At 43.7% G+C, this 14,426-nt stretch overlaps 1 protein-coding gene across 1 annotated transcript in view; it reads right to left on the bottom strand.

Annotated features, from left to right (window-relative positions):
• Positions 1 to 2,588: 2,588 nt before the first annotated feature.
• CACNA1C (calcium channel, voltage-dependent, L type, alpha 1C subunit) overlaps positions 2,589 to 14,426 on the bottom strand; it is a 629,866-nt gene continuing 618,028 nt past the window's right edge. Inside the window, 3 exon segments of the mRNA XM_015422869.1 lie at positions 2,589 to 2,885; positions 3,989 to 4,312; positions 6,276 to 6,379. Coding sequence (XP_015278355.1) covers positions 2,589 to 2,885; positions 3,989 to 4,312; positions 6,276 to 6,379 — 725 coding nt within the window.

Here is a 14,426-nt window from a genome sequence, read left to right as displayed (position 1 = left end):
TCCTGTAAAATGGTTCTAAAAACAACAGTTACTTCCAGTATGTCTTATACAGTTTTGCCAACCATGTAGCCTGTAATGATATTTGCCTTTAGCCATATTACCAAAATGTTAAATCTTATTTTTTTATTTACCATAATATTTAAATATTTCTCAGCATACTACCACTTTGTGCGTTCTTCTGCGTCTTACACTTGTACATCTGGTTCTTCTTTCCTATAGACAACATGTCTATTTTTGATTTAATTTTATATTTGTTATCAGTTTACCTCTCCAGTTTATCTGGATTATTTAACAATGCTTTGTGTATCCTCTATAGCATCTGTAGTACCATCTGCAAATTTCATGTGGCAGAAGCATACCGTTTAACTATGACTAGTTCCTAAAGGAATTTTAATTAATAGTTCTTTCCTGTTGGGTGTCAATATGTTAATTAATTCATTCTATTAGGAATTTTTGTCCATACTACAAGAAATCATATATTCCCTCTAACCTTTCCTAAGAGTTGCTGATGCCAGCTCAGTTCTACCTGACTATCCTGGCATGTGGACTTTGCCACCCTTTAGTGAGAAGAATTATTGAGAGAAACTGTGCAAAGGAGTGAAATCTGGATAAAAATTCCCAGCGTCAGAAAGCAAGGTGCTTTTCCCATTTCAATTCATTATCGTGTATGTTAAGGGGAGTGCAGAAAAAGGAAAGTGAACACAAGATATGCAAAATCAGTCAACGTTCAACCTGTCAGTGGGTTACAGAATAGTTACTTAACACCAGGTACACTTTGTTCATTGTACAAATTAAAAAAAAATAATGAAAAAAATTTAGAATCCCATTTTCCCCAACCACACGTAGAAAAGCACTTAAAAGTTCAAAGGTAAAGCTTGGCACACTCCAAATACGAAATGATTTACTTTACATGCAGCAAAATATGCAAGAATTGTTATTTTTCCCTTAAACAAACTTAATTCATTATATTCGCTTGGCACAATTGCAATTCATTTTAAAAAAATAGTTCAAAAATACTGAAACTGACCTGAATTCAAGTATTACGGTTTCTTCAACAGAAACATTATCAATGCAATAAAACATCACACGGAATATATCGAAACGTAGCTCCTTCTCACTTTTTTTGTATGTTTAATCCCCTTGTTTTTTCTATACAATTTTAATGCCAACACAATTCACAAATTGTATTCAAAATCAATATTATTGCATTGTTTTTGCATATCTTGTGGAACAGAAAATGCAAAGAGTTACTGATTCCCCTTTCAGAAGCAGAGACAGTGGTTTTTTTGTTTTTGTTTTTTTGCACTCAAATGACCCCAGATACAGTTCTCCTGCAGTTATAACCAGGAAGTGAAGAACTGTATGCACTTACACACTTTCAGGCGTGCATTCGCTCTCTCACTCAGTCCTGCTCATTCGCTCACTCACCCGTAATTAACCTAGCATTAAATAGAATCCAAATCGATCATTCATATGTGCAAGACTATATCAAGTGCATTGCCTACTATCTTTAAATTATAAAACAACAACAAAAAAGGAGTTTCCCATTATTTCAAATAAAATTACAAATTCTGGTGTACATAATGGTTGGCAAAACTCTTCTAATATCATTATTAGCTTCTACCAAATTTCAATGGAGGAAAACAAAATTTTAAATATTACAACGTAATCAAACCAATTTTAAACGTTTGCAAAGGTGAAAAATTAAAATAAAAGGTAGGTGATTACAAAACTTTTGTAAACACTTCCTTTACCCCTCTCCCTCAAAAAAATAAAATACAATAAAATAAAGTATTCAAAAATAAAAAATCGGAACATGCTTTCAAGAAAATATCAAACAGCAAAAACAAGGAGAGATCTACATAAGCCCATCACCACCTCTCTTCGAAATGGGCGGGTTGCCTGAACTCCGATTTGGCAGAGCTGGCTTCCTGCTCTTTGAGCAGCTGGCACAGCAGACTGCCTGAGCTCTGATTGGTTGGCAGGAAGACTGCCTGAGCTCTGATTGGTTGGCAGAGAAAACTGCCTGGGAGTCTCTGCATTTCTGTCAACAAGCATCTGCAATATTGCCACCTGCATCTCCTGTACCCTTACAGCCTCTGCTTCCTCCTCCTCAGCAAAGTGCAGGGATCCACAGCAGAAGTCTACTATTCCACTTGCAGATCAAAAGGGCCTTGGCTTTATGGAGACGTTGAGGCTCATACAGAATATGTGCAAAATGATTTTTTTTGTACAAGCAAAGTTGAAAGACACCCGTTTGATGAAGTGTCCTTTTGACTAGGGCCATCCACAGGAAGCTGAGGTTTTCCTTCATATTCAGGAAGCAGCCGTTGTTCCTTGTGCAGGGACTGAAAGGAGGAGGGTGCTCACTCTCCTCCTTCTCCTTCATGGACACATGCTGGGGTTGTATATTCACTCTTGAAAAGCTCTTTTACACCACCCAACTCTGCGACTCGTCCCAACAGAAACGAATGAAGAACGCTGTTCTGGTTACTCCAGGTCACGAGAACAGTGAGGCACTTCTGAAACAAACCCATTAGGAACATTGAAACAAATTAAAAAACCAGCATTACTTTCAGCCTTGGCAACTACAGGCTGCTGATATAAATCCTGCTGTCCTTAGACTCCTCTTGACTTTTTTTACAATCTGGGTTCTGGGCTGCTGCTTCTTCCTCTCCCATACAGTCCTGCCCTGAGTCCCTGCAGTTAACAAAAGGCAAGAGTTTGCCATTGGGGCTTGGCTTGCTGTTACCATTGAGAATATTGTCTGCAGCATTCTCCATCTCTTCTATCGTCAATTCACAGGCATCCGCTAACTCTTGGGTCGTAACTTCAATGAACTTTGGATCTTGAGCAAACTGCACCAGTCCTTCAGAAATCAAGACCTTTAATGAGCCAGGAGATCAGACAGGGAAAAAAGAGTAGAAATTGATATTAGCATCATTTGTTATAGCCAGGGCAAAAACAAGACCAGTGAAGTTCTTAGCACTAACAATGTGTATGAATGTGGTGGTGGTATTGTGCTTTACAGTAAAATTATCATCTTTCATCCTCTTCCTTAACACCTTCTCCACATTGGGCTTTTCGCATTGGTTAGAGGAATTGTATTTTGCTCCTTTTACTTCCAGTCTGCATTATAGTGCCTAATGGAGCAGCTACTTCTTCCTCAGTGCCATTAACACATTCTAACATATCTCTTGGCAATCTCCTAGCTTCAATACAGACAATGTAGTTTAATGAACAGCACTAACAACATTAAACCACTTTGCTGCATATTGTAGTTATTACTATAGCTGGTAGCTGATGAAGCTATTACTTTAGGGAATTTTGTGGTTAAAGCAATCCTGGTTTGGGAAGAAGGGGCTACAATGGCAGGAAAACTAAGGAATCATGGGTCCAGTAGAGCTGTTGTAGCATGGTGAACTATGCTACAATATAGAACGTCCCCAGTTTAAATCTTACCTCTGCCATGAATGCACTAGTTGGTGTAAGGCAAGCCACTCTATCAGGCTCATCTGTAATATGTGGATAATTATACCTACCTTAAATGGTTGTTGCAAGGAGTACCATGAGATGATGTATGTGAAACAGTTTGAATACTTGAAGATGCCATACTATTTTGTTAAATATATTCACACATTTTCCCAACCCCATATTTGTATTGGGATTACCATATTTGCTCTTACTGCTGTTATCAGTACAACTATTACTGTCTGATGTCACATCAAAACTGTGGAATTCCCTCCCCAGGGAGATTCATCTGTTTCCCTCTATCATTGTCTTCTGCCCATGGGTGCAAGGCTTTTTTGTTTCATTTAGCATCCCTTAGTTATCCTTCATGTTTGTTTTAATTGCTGCTTTTACATATGTACTGTGTTTTAAGTTGATTTTTAAAATGTCTTTTTAACTATTCACCACCTCGAGGGGCCTAAATGGATGAAAAGCCAAAATGCAAATGTTTTAAATAAATATATAAGTAAAAACTCACCGCTTCTACAAGGCTGTTAGCGCTGCCGTGAAATTGCCTCCCACACTCTGTAGTCTGGCTGGGAACTGTGAGGGAGACTGGCCTCACTTTTCGAGTGCTGCCAGAGTTAGTGCCATCAGAATATAAGGAGCTGCACTGTACTGATGGGAAGCTACTATTGAGTTTCTCATTAGATTCCTCTCCATCAAGCTGTAAGGTTTTAATGGGCTGCTGCGGCCAGCTTTGTGTACATGGTGTAGTGAAGGGTGTGGTACATGATCGAGAGGCTCTTACAGGAGAATGGCATCTTTGAAGAAGAGGACTCATACCTGCAACTGCTAGTGCCTAGAGGAGAGAAACAGGAAGATGGAATGTGACAGTGGTTACAACTTCGAACATAATATGGAAGAAAAATTATTTAAGGTGTCTTGAAATAAATTCAAACTTAGGGAACCTGGATCCAGTGACTTGGAGGGCATTGCTTTAATATTCTGCTGCCCTATTTTTAAAAATTATTTTTCACTAAGGGCAGGCAGGTGTCCTTGGCTGGATGATTCTTCCCATTGGGACTTGAAGCAGGGACAGCTTCCTGTGAACATGATGGGAGACACCCTCCTCCTCCTCCTCCTCCTCCTCCAACAGTTCTTTTTCTGCCTTAAGAAAAACCTCAGGGATAATTGAGTAGTTCTGCTTTATAGAGATTCTAGGCCAGCATTTATCTTGACTTTCTACCTCTTTCTACTGGCCTCTTTCTTTCCCTCCAAAACAGTTGGGGGGGGGGGAGAACCATTCAGCAAGCAGCAACATTTGCATCTTAGTTGTGGTAAAGGCTGTGAGTGTATTCTGAAAAGAACTTTGATTCCTCAATGGAGGAACTTCAGGAAGTTTTTCCAGGGCCCAGATGCAGGAGTGCTCTGCATGTTCTGGTGACTGGCAACAGAAAGGTTGTCAAGTCTTATGGCAGGACCTTAAACAGCACTGTTCTGAAGAAGCCTTTGACTTCTCAGTAGAGCAGCTTCACAAAGTTTTGTTGGGGCCCCAGATGCAGGGGTGCCCTACGCACTCAAAGAGGTGGCATTAGAATAGTGATCAAGCCCCAGTGTGGGACCTTAGCCTGCACAGAGCATGTCTCCAGCTTCAAGGTGGAAGCCCTTTCCCAAGGCACACCAGCAGTTGATTTTTGTACCAAGCCACCAGAACAGCAGTGACCAACAACTGACTCTGTCTACTGCAGGGCAGTTACCACATGACAGTGGGATAAGTCTCCCTGCAAATGTGACCTCCTTAACCACCCCTGGGAAATATCTCTTTCAATTCCCCTGGTGGTGAAGGGATGTTTCAGAGTCCATGCTACTGTACAAATCTTGCATGGCCAGCAGAGGCAGGTTGAGGCTGTCTTGTTCCCCCGTGTCTTTTCAAGTGTCGAAACAGGTACACACACACACACACACACACACAGAGCGGCCATTTTTAATTCCTTTAAAAATGGTGGCAGCATCCACAGATGAGACCCATGGATGCTGTCACATCTAGTTTGGCCTTGAGGGCTTTTTAGTCTTGATGAGGAAATGTGCTGCAAGAGATTAAAAAAGACTTCAAAATCAGTTTTCTAACTCATGACAAATACTTGACAAAATTAAACATCTTTGTTTGCTACATAAATGTTAAAAAAAGAACACAGATGTAGTTCTTTTTGGGAGAGAGTTCTAGCGATATGTTCCAATAATTGATAAGGCTCTGCTAGAGGCAGTCACTGAAATACACCTTGAGAAAGATGGAACATGAAGCAAGCCCCCACCAAGATCTCAATAGATGCAGGAATTCATATGGGTGGTGGCAATCCTCAGGTATAATGGCCCCATACTATATAGGATATCAATGGTAATAATCAACATTCTGAATTGAACCTGGGAGCTAATTAGCAGCCAGTGTAGCTGAACAAAGATAGCAGCAGTTTTATGCAAGAGAATACAAGCAGGTGTGCTCCTGGTACCCATCCCCAGTTAGCAAATGTAGGAGAGATTGTAAACCAGCTACAGTTTCCTAACCAGCTTCCAATTTAATACGAAATGGACATCAAAAAAGGTACTTCAAGGACAAGATTGCAACAGCAGGAGTGATAATGACATTTCCACAAAAGAGTTGGGTAGGATGTCAGATGCAACTGATAAACTGGAACTCCCGACCATGACTGCCATTTCCTGTCTAGGATCTGAGCTGGGTTCAGAAGAATTCTACAGGTTCTCTAGCTGACCCTTCAAGAAAAGTGATATCCCATGGCTAGATGCTTAGTAGAGAAGAAACTCACCTGTTGATGTACCAGATGCAAAGGTAGTACTGTCTTTTGTGGGCCTACCGCACTTGGATTTTTCTGTCTTTTTAGGCATTCCAGGTGAAAGGATGCTCTTCGATCTGAAAAGCCAAATGCACAGGTGTATAAGGTGAAACTATAAAACAGGTTAGAAGACACACACACAATCTCCAGCCCTGTTTTGCCTCATCCTGCGAATATGAGAACAATGCATTTGCAAGGGAGAACTGCTAGATGACAGGGAACATGCAGTTCTTTCCTTACCCACCCCATCTGCCTTGAAATGCCTCCCTGGTCAATATGTATATTTTAGCCCATTCTTATAAAATACAAACAAAATATGTCCTTTGATAAACAAACAGTAATTGTCACAAAACTATCATAATCATAATATCAGTCAACCATCTGTGAGTACTTTCACTGCAGTATCTAGTGGATTAATTAAATAGCATTACAATCCTAAATAAGATGATTGAGAGAGCAGTAGCTGAGTAGCTTCAGGGCTTCCTGGATGACATATCAGCATTGGATCTATTCCAATCTGGCTTCCACCCTGGTCACGGGATGGAGACTGTGCTGGTCGTCTTGATGGATGATCTTCGTAGACAACTGGATCGAGGCGGGTTGGCGCTGCTGTCGTTGCTTGACCTCACAGTGGCGTTTGACACAGTTGATCATGATCTGCTGCCTCACTGCCTCGCCCTCGCCAATGTAGGAGTACGTGGGGTGGCCCTCCAACTCAAAAGACTCATTCAGAAAGTGGAGGGAGGGCTTCATAACCAATAATGAATATAAACAAATAACCAGTGCTTGTAGAGAGAGAGAGAGTTAGGAAAGCTGAAGCTCAGTGTGAGCTTAGGCTAGCAAGAGATGCTAAAAAAAAAAACAGGTTCTTATGTTCAAAGTAAGAAAAAGAGCAAGGACATGGTAGGCCCATTGCGGGAACAGGAAAGTGAAATTGTAGCAGGTGATGAAAGGGCAGAACTGCTCAATTCCTACTTTTCCTCAGTCTTCTCTTGTGAGGGAAACGGTACTCAATATGGCAAAAACAGAACACATGATGAGGGAAGGGAGTTGCAGCCTAGGATCGGCATGGGGTAGTACATAAACATCTAGTTTCTTTAAATGAGACTAAGTCCTCAGAGCCAGATGAACTGCATCCAAGGGTACTTAAAAAACTTGCAGATGTAATTTCTGAGCCTTTGTCCATTATTTTTGAGAATTCTTGGAGCACTGGTGAGAAAGAGCAAGCTGGGACTAAATCCATCAAAGACGGAGGTTCTGTTGCGGTGGGGGGGAGCTTCAGGATTGGCGTTCAGGTTACCAACCTTTGATAGGGTGCCACTGACACCCGCGCCATCTGTCAAGAGTTTGGGTGTGACCTTGGATAATTCCCTATCAATGAAGGCCCAAGGCACGCATTCTACCAGGCTGGCATTTTTCTACCTTCACCAAGCCTGGCAACTGGCTCCTTTCTTGTCATGCCCTGACCTAGCCACAATAATCCATGCAATGGTCACCTCCAGGCTAGACTAATGTAACTTGCTCTACGCTGACCTACCTGGGGAGGGGAAAGTATAGCGGTGGGACCAGGCATGGAGTCAAGGGATGGGGACGGAGAAGTAGAATAGCTTGGCCCCCTTCCAGGCTGCATCCCATCCCAAAGGTTGTATGCAGTGGGGCTAGGACAAATGACCCCCCTTCAACATTGGTGTTGTGCAATGCCAGGTCTGTAAATAATAAGACCATGGTCTTTTGGGACTTCCTGCTTGAGCAGAATGTAGACCTGGCATGCATGACCAAGACCTGGGTGCAAGAAGGGGAGACAGCTGGGTTCTGGGTCCTTCACCAATCGCAGACTAGGGAGCGGGGGGAGGAGTGGCCCTATTAATTCAGGAGGCTTACTCCTTCAGGGCGCTCCTGCCACCAAAGATCACGGGCATTGAGTGTGCCGGCCTGGTGTGGGAGGCTGGGGAGAGTTTAGCGATTTGGCTAGTGTACCGACCACCCAATGCACCGGCCAGTAGTTTGCCATCCCTGGTGGAGGCCGTATCAGGCTGGCCAATGGAACACCCTAGACTGATAGTCCTGGGTGATTTCAATGTCTATGCCAATGATGCGACCTCTACCCAGGCAGTGGACCTGGTATTGTTCATGGCGGTGCTGGGACTCTCCCAATATGTAACGACCCGCACTCACCAAGCTGGGCACATGCTCGATTTGATCTTTGCAGCGGGGGAAACGGTGGACTGGATCACTGCTCTGGCGGTGCCATGGTTGGACCACCTTGCCCTGAGGGCCTGACTGAATGTCCCACCCCAACCCTGTTTGGGCGGTGAGTGTATTTTAGCTTGCCCACGGAGCCAAATGGACCCAAAGCGGCTTCAGATGGCTCTTCGGGATCCACTGCCCCCTGGCGGCTCATTAGATGAGCTAGTAGAGGACTGGCACAGATCGCTCCCCGATGCCCTCTGCGTCCCCGTTCTAAGCTTGCTCCCTGGTATACCCAGGAGTTGTGGCTTATGAAACCAGGGCTAAGACGGTTAGAGAGACAGTGGCGGTGTGCCTGCAACGAAGTCACAAGAGCATGTAATAGGATGTTTATGAGATCCTACGAGATGGCAGTCAAAGCTGCAAAGAAGGAGTACTTTGTGGCTTCGATTGCGTTTGTGAGCTCACACCCAGCCCAATTGTTTAGAACGATTTGGTCCATTACTACTTTGCCACAAGGCAAGCCAAATGTTAGGGAATTCGATATTGGCTGTGAGGTTTTTGTGACCTATTTCACAGATAAAGTCTTGTCACTCCGCTGTGACCTTCCTGCCACATTTGAAACAGTGAGTGAACTTGAGGCCCCATGCACGTCTTCTGTTCAGGTTACGGATCATTTCGATCTGCTCAGCCTAGAGGAAGTTGACAAATTGCTTCTAACTGTACACCCTACCACTTGTTCCCTGGATCTGTGCCTTTTGTGGCTGATTAAAGCCGGCCGCGTTGGGTTACAAGGTGGACCTGGGGAAATAGTCAGTGTCCCTCTCGGAGGGAGTGTTCCCAGGAGCACTTAAGGAAGCAGTGGTATGTCCTGTCCTTAAAAAACCATCCCTGGACCTGACCAAATTGGTGAACTACCGGCCAGTTACCAACTTGCCTATCCGGGCAAGTTAATAGAGAGGGTTGAGACGATGCACCTTCAGAGCTTTTTGGATGATGTTTCCATTCTAGACCCCTTCCAGTTTGGCTTTTGCCTGGGTCATGTGAAGGAGAAGGCATTGGTCACCCTCACAGATGATCTCCGGAGGCATCTGGATCGAGGCAGATCGGCAGTGCTGTTGTTGCTGGACCTGTCGGCTGCGATCGACATGGTTGACCATCAGCTACTGGCCCATCGCCTCGCCGACATTGGAATTCAGGGCTCTGCCTTGCAATAGCTTGTCTCCTTTCTCCAAGGACAGGTACAAAGGGTGGTGCCGGGGGAATAGCTTTCCCGAAGGCACCCACTTGATTGTGTAGTGCCTCAGGGGGCGGTGCTGTCCCCAATGCTATTTAACATGCGCCCCCTTGCCCAGATTGCATGGAGATATGGGTTGGGATGTCACCAGTATGCTGATGACACCCAGCTCTATCTTTTGTTGGGCGGCTGGTCCGACTCCAAACCGGAAGATCTTAACGTGGCTGGTTGGCTTAGGCTGAGCCGACTGAAATTGAATCCAACAAAGACGGAGGTCCTGTGCCTGAGTCGGGGCGGACCAAAGGTAGGGATCCCACTCCCGACCCTCAATGGGGCTCCTTTGGTGCCAGCACCGGAGGTTAGGAGTTTAAGAGTGCTCCTGGATGCCTCCTTAAGAATGGAGGGCCAGGTAGCAGCCACTGCCAAGTCGGCCTTTTCTCATCTTCGGCTGATTAGGCAGTTGGTTTCCTTCCTTGAATGCAACAACTTGGCAATGGTGAAAACCATATACAGGGACCTACATACCTGAGGGCCCGCCTCTCCCCACATGTTCCCCAGAGAGCACTGCGATCAGGGTCTCAACATCGACTCACCCTTCCCGAACTAAAGGATGCCAAGCTAACTACAACCAGGGCCAGGGCTTCTCGGTGGCGGCTCCTCTCTGGTGGAACAAGCTCCCGGAGGAGATCAGGGCCCTGTGGGACCTTATGCAGTTCTGCAGGGCCTGCAAGATGGAGCTGTTCCACCAGGTGTTCAACCAGGTGCTGCCCCTGTAATTTTCAAAGCAGCCTGAGCCAGTCGCTCAATATTAGATCAGGACTGACCACTAGGAAGGCACTGAAGTCTGAGAGCCATCCCAAATGTAATGCTTAAACTGTTATCTGTTTAATAGTATTTGGATTATTATTGTTAGCACCTTTTAATGTTGTAATTGTTATATGGTTTTATGATCATTATACTATTTATTGCTGTTTTTATGCTGTTGTAAGCTGCCCTGAGCCGGCCATGGCTGGGAGGGCAGGGTATAAATGTAATAATAAATAAATAAATAAATAAATAAATAAATAAAACCCTTGAGACCGATCTGGAAACTTCAGTTGGTTCAGAATGTAGCAGCATGAGTCCTGATGGGAATGTCACGGACAGCACATATTCAACCAGTGCTGTGCCAGCTACACTGGCTTCCAGTAGAGTACTGGGTCAGGTTCAAGGTTTTGGTACTGACCTTAAAGGACTTGAGCGGGTCTGGGACTAACGTACCTATGGGACCCCCTTCTCCACAATGTCCCTGGGAGAGCTTTGCGCTCTACTGATAACAACTTGCTGGTGATCCCTGGCCCTAAGAATGTCCGCCTGTCCTCGACCAGGGCCAGGGCCTTTTCAATCCTGGCCCCAACCTGGTGGAACTCCCTGATGAATGACACCAGGGCCCTGTGGGACCTTGTGCAATTCCACAGGGCCTGTAAGACAGAGATGTTCTGCCAGGCTTTTGGTTGAGGGCAACAACAGTTGGTTGCACTGGCTTGCACCCTTTCCCTCTCCCTCTCTCTCTATACTTTGTTTAAGCCCCTCCCCACCAAATGGCCCAGAATGGGAACAGAAAACTATAAATCACAATTTTGCCTTTGTACATTACCCAGAGCCCAGCGTAAGCCGGGATAGGGCAATTAATAAATCAAAGTAATAACAACAACAACAACAATAATAAACATAATTACAGCCTTCCAAATCTATTAAAATCAATGGGCTTAGAAAGGTCTAACAGTCAGAGGTGTTGAACTCATATGTTACGAGGGCCAGATCTGACATAAATGTCACTTTGTTGGGCCAGGCCATGTGTGCCATAAAATGTAATGCCAGGTACCGGAGAAATAAACTTTATAAAGGACACAGGCAAACCCAAATAATGATATTTTTTACTTAAAACACAAAAAAAAGCAATTGATTCCTAGCAGTGAAAGCAATTTTTTTCCCGGGGGGGGGGGCACAAAAGCGCCAATAAATGTATTTAATCATATGCAAGACTAGTTTTTTTCTGAGAGATACCATAAAAGGGAGAGCACCTTATATTTCCATACGTACCAGTCGTTTGCGGGCTGGGTAAGAGCCCTGGACAGGCCAGTTCTGGACCATGGGCCTTATGTTTGACACGCCAGGTCTAACTCTTGTTAGAGAATGAACTTGATATTTTGCTTTATGGACTATATTTATTGCTACACACAATGGACTGTGCACACAACACATAGGCTCAGAGAACTGTACACTTTAAGTCACCTGTTGTTATGCTACACATAGAAGGTGCTTTCATATGCTTTACGTGTAAATCAGGTTTCAGCTACACAGTTACCAGCCTGGTGAAGAAGCACAAACCTCCATTATTGTGAGCAATGAGAAACAACAGCTTGAGAAGAGACAGCCCCCATTGCTGAATTATTTGTGGTCATGTACGACCCATCACTGCTTTGTTTCTACATTGGTATTTCTTGCCAAATGGACATTTGGTTCACAATGAGAATGGCCAGCTTCATCAACACTACAATGGAGCATCCTGACACCAAGGTTTTCACACCTGCCCAGATGCCCTCCTTTGAGTAAGGTTTTAGATTTCAATATTGGCCACTCCTTATAGGTAACCTCCCACTCCTATAGGTAACCAATAGGATTGTTTTTGGGACAGACTAACAGGTAGGTGGGTCCACAGGTTGGAACAGTTACCACCCATCTAATGGACCCACTATAAAAGGAAAGGACCATTCACCTGGCCCTTCCTAGCTAGCAACCCCCACAACAACCCCTGTCTGCTTTTTAACCCTCTTAAGTCCCACTTGCTATCCCCAAACCCTTGCCTCTACTTTGATCTCTTGATCTGCAGTCAAGAGACCCCCACACAGTCCGGCTAAGTTCTGGTAGTGTGGATCCCTTTAGTTTCCATTTCTTCCCATCCATTCTTCATTGGAACAACCAAAGCTGCGAGACAGATAAGTATTGCCCACCATCACCCCCACCTGCTAATGCAACTGTGCTTATTTTAATACTGTAATTCTAAGGAACTTGATTGAATGTATGAGTGCATCAGTATTGTTTGTATGAAATATATTTTCTAGTAAAAGACATTGATTTTAACAACAAGAGCCTCGTTATCCTTCTCTGGTAACCCTTGTGGGAACAGGACCTTGGTATAGTTGGCAAGAACCCATTTATAAATTGCCAATTGCTGTATATAAAGCAATTCGGCTAACACTCTTTAGAATGACACTGTATGCTTGTTGACATATTAAGACTTCAGAATAAGTGATCATGTCCATCTAACTGACAGTTGTTTGACAGCCACAGGAACCAGAATTAACCGGTTCAGAGCCCATAGCTCACAAAGGAGAATTTTTGCTCGCAGGACTCCACAGCTTAGAGGGAACATTGGTCACCAACATTATTGCATCTGTCACAGTGACTCAGCATTGGCTGGTTACTGTATATATGTGTATGTAGTCTGTGAATTTTTTTTCCTTCTTGTATGCGTGTCTTGCGAAGCACTTTGACAGTGAGCTGTAAATATTATATAATAAAACAGTACATAGTTAATCACAAGACTGTGTCAGCGTGGTTTGCTACAGTTAAGCTCTTAGCAGGGCATAACTGGACTTCAGCTGGTGTGGACTGACTCAACCCAACGCACTGCGCAACAATCCTATGGTTAGTAAACCTTTTAGCTTGGTTATTATATCTTTTGTATTTAGTGGTATTTTTAAAATTAGTTTCCCCCCTCATTTGTCTTTTTAGGTTATTAGAAATGAATATTAGTTGGACATTTATTTATTTATTTATTTATTCATTCATTTATATACCACCTTTCTCCACAAAGTGGTTTAAATCATTCTCCTCCATTTTATCCTCACAACAACCCTTGGAGTCAGTTAGGCTGAGGGTAATGGGAATTTGAACTTCAGCTTCCCAGGCTCTAGTCTGATGCACTGTCTGTCACAGTGGTCCAATGAGACATTGACTATTTATCTGCATTTCTGATACATTAATTCTGTGGGTATTGTATAAAGGACTTACTGAAGTTGCAAGATCTCTGTATATGGTTTTCACATACTTTTTGACATAGGAATAAGTTGTATTGTGGTTTTTGATGTATTGAATCACTGATGAAGACAATATGTTAAACATTGTGCTTGGTTGTCTGCTTTATCATATTGCATTGTGCAGGGGGTTGGACTAGATGACCCTGGAAATCCCTTCCAACTCTGTGATTCTATGATTCTATATTAGGAGTGTTTTACACATTATAATTATTATTGTTTTGTGACACTTGTAGTTTGTTTATTAAAGGACATATCTTTTTCATATCTTATTGGTTTTTAAACAAAAAGTTGTTTTCCTATATATATACATCCTTTGGAGAATCAGTTTGGTATAGTGGTTACGAGTGGGAGAACCGGGTTTGATTCCCTACTCCTCCACATGCAGCTGCTGGTGTGACCTTGGGTCAGTCATAAGTTCTTTCAGAGCTGTTCTCTCAAGGGCCGTTCTCAAGAGAGCTCTCTCAGCCCCACCCACCTCACAGGGTTTCTCTTGTGGAGAGGGGAAGGGAAAGGAACTGTAAACCACTCTGAGACTCCTTTGGATAGTGAAGGGTGGGGTATAAATCCAATCTCCTCCTCCTCCTCCTCCTCCTCCCCCCCGTCAACCTTTTTTGGCTT

This window comes from Gekko japonicus, unplaced genomic scaffold, assembly GCF_001447785.1.
Source record: "Gekko japonicus isolate JY-2015 unplaced genomic scaffold, Gekko_japonicus_V1.1 scaffold34, whole genome shotgun sequence".
In the NCBI taxonomy this organism is placed as follows: Eukaryota; Metazoa; Chordata; class Lepidosauria; order Squamata; family Gekkonidae; genus Gekko; species Gekko japonicus.
Note: the sequence above shows the minus strand (reverse complement) of the source record. Positions and strands in the feature narration are given on the sequence as shown.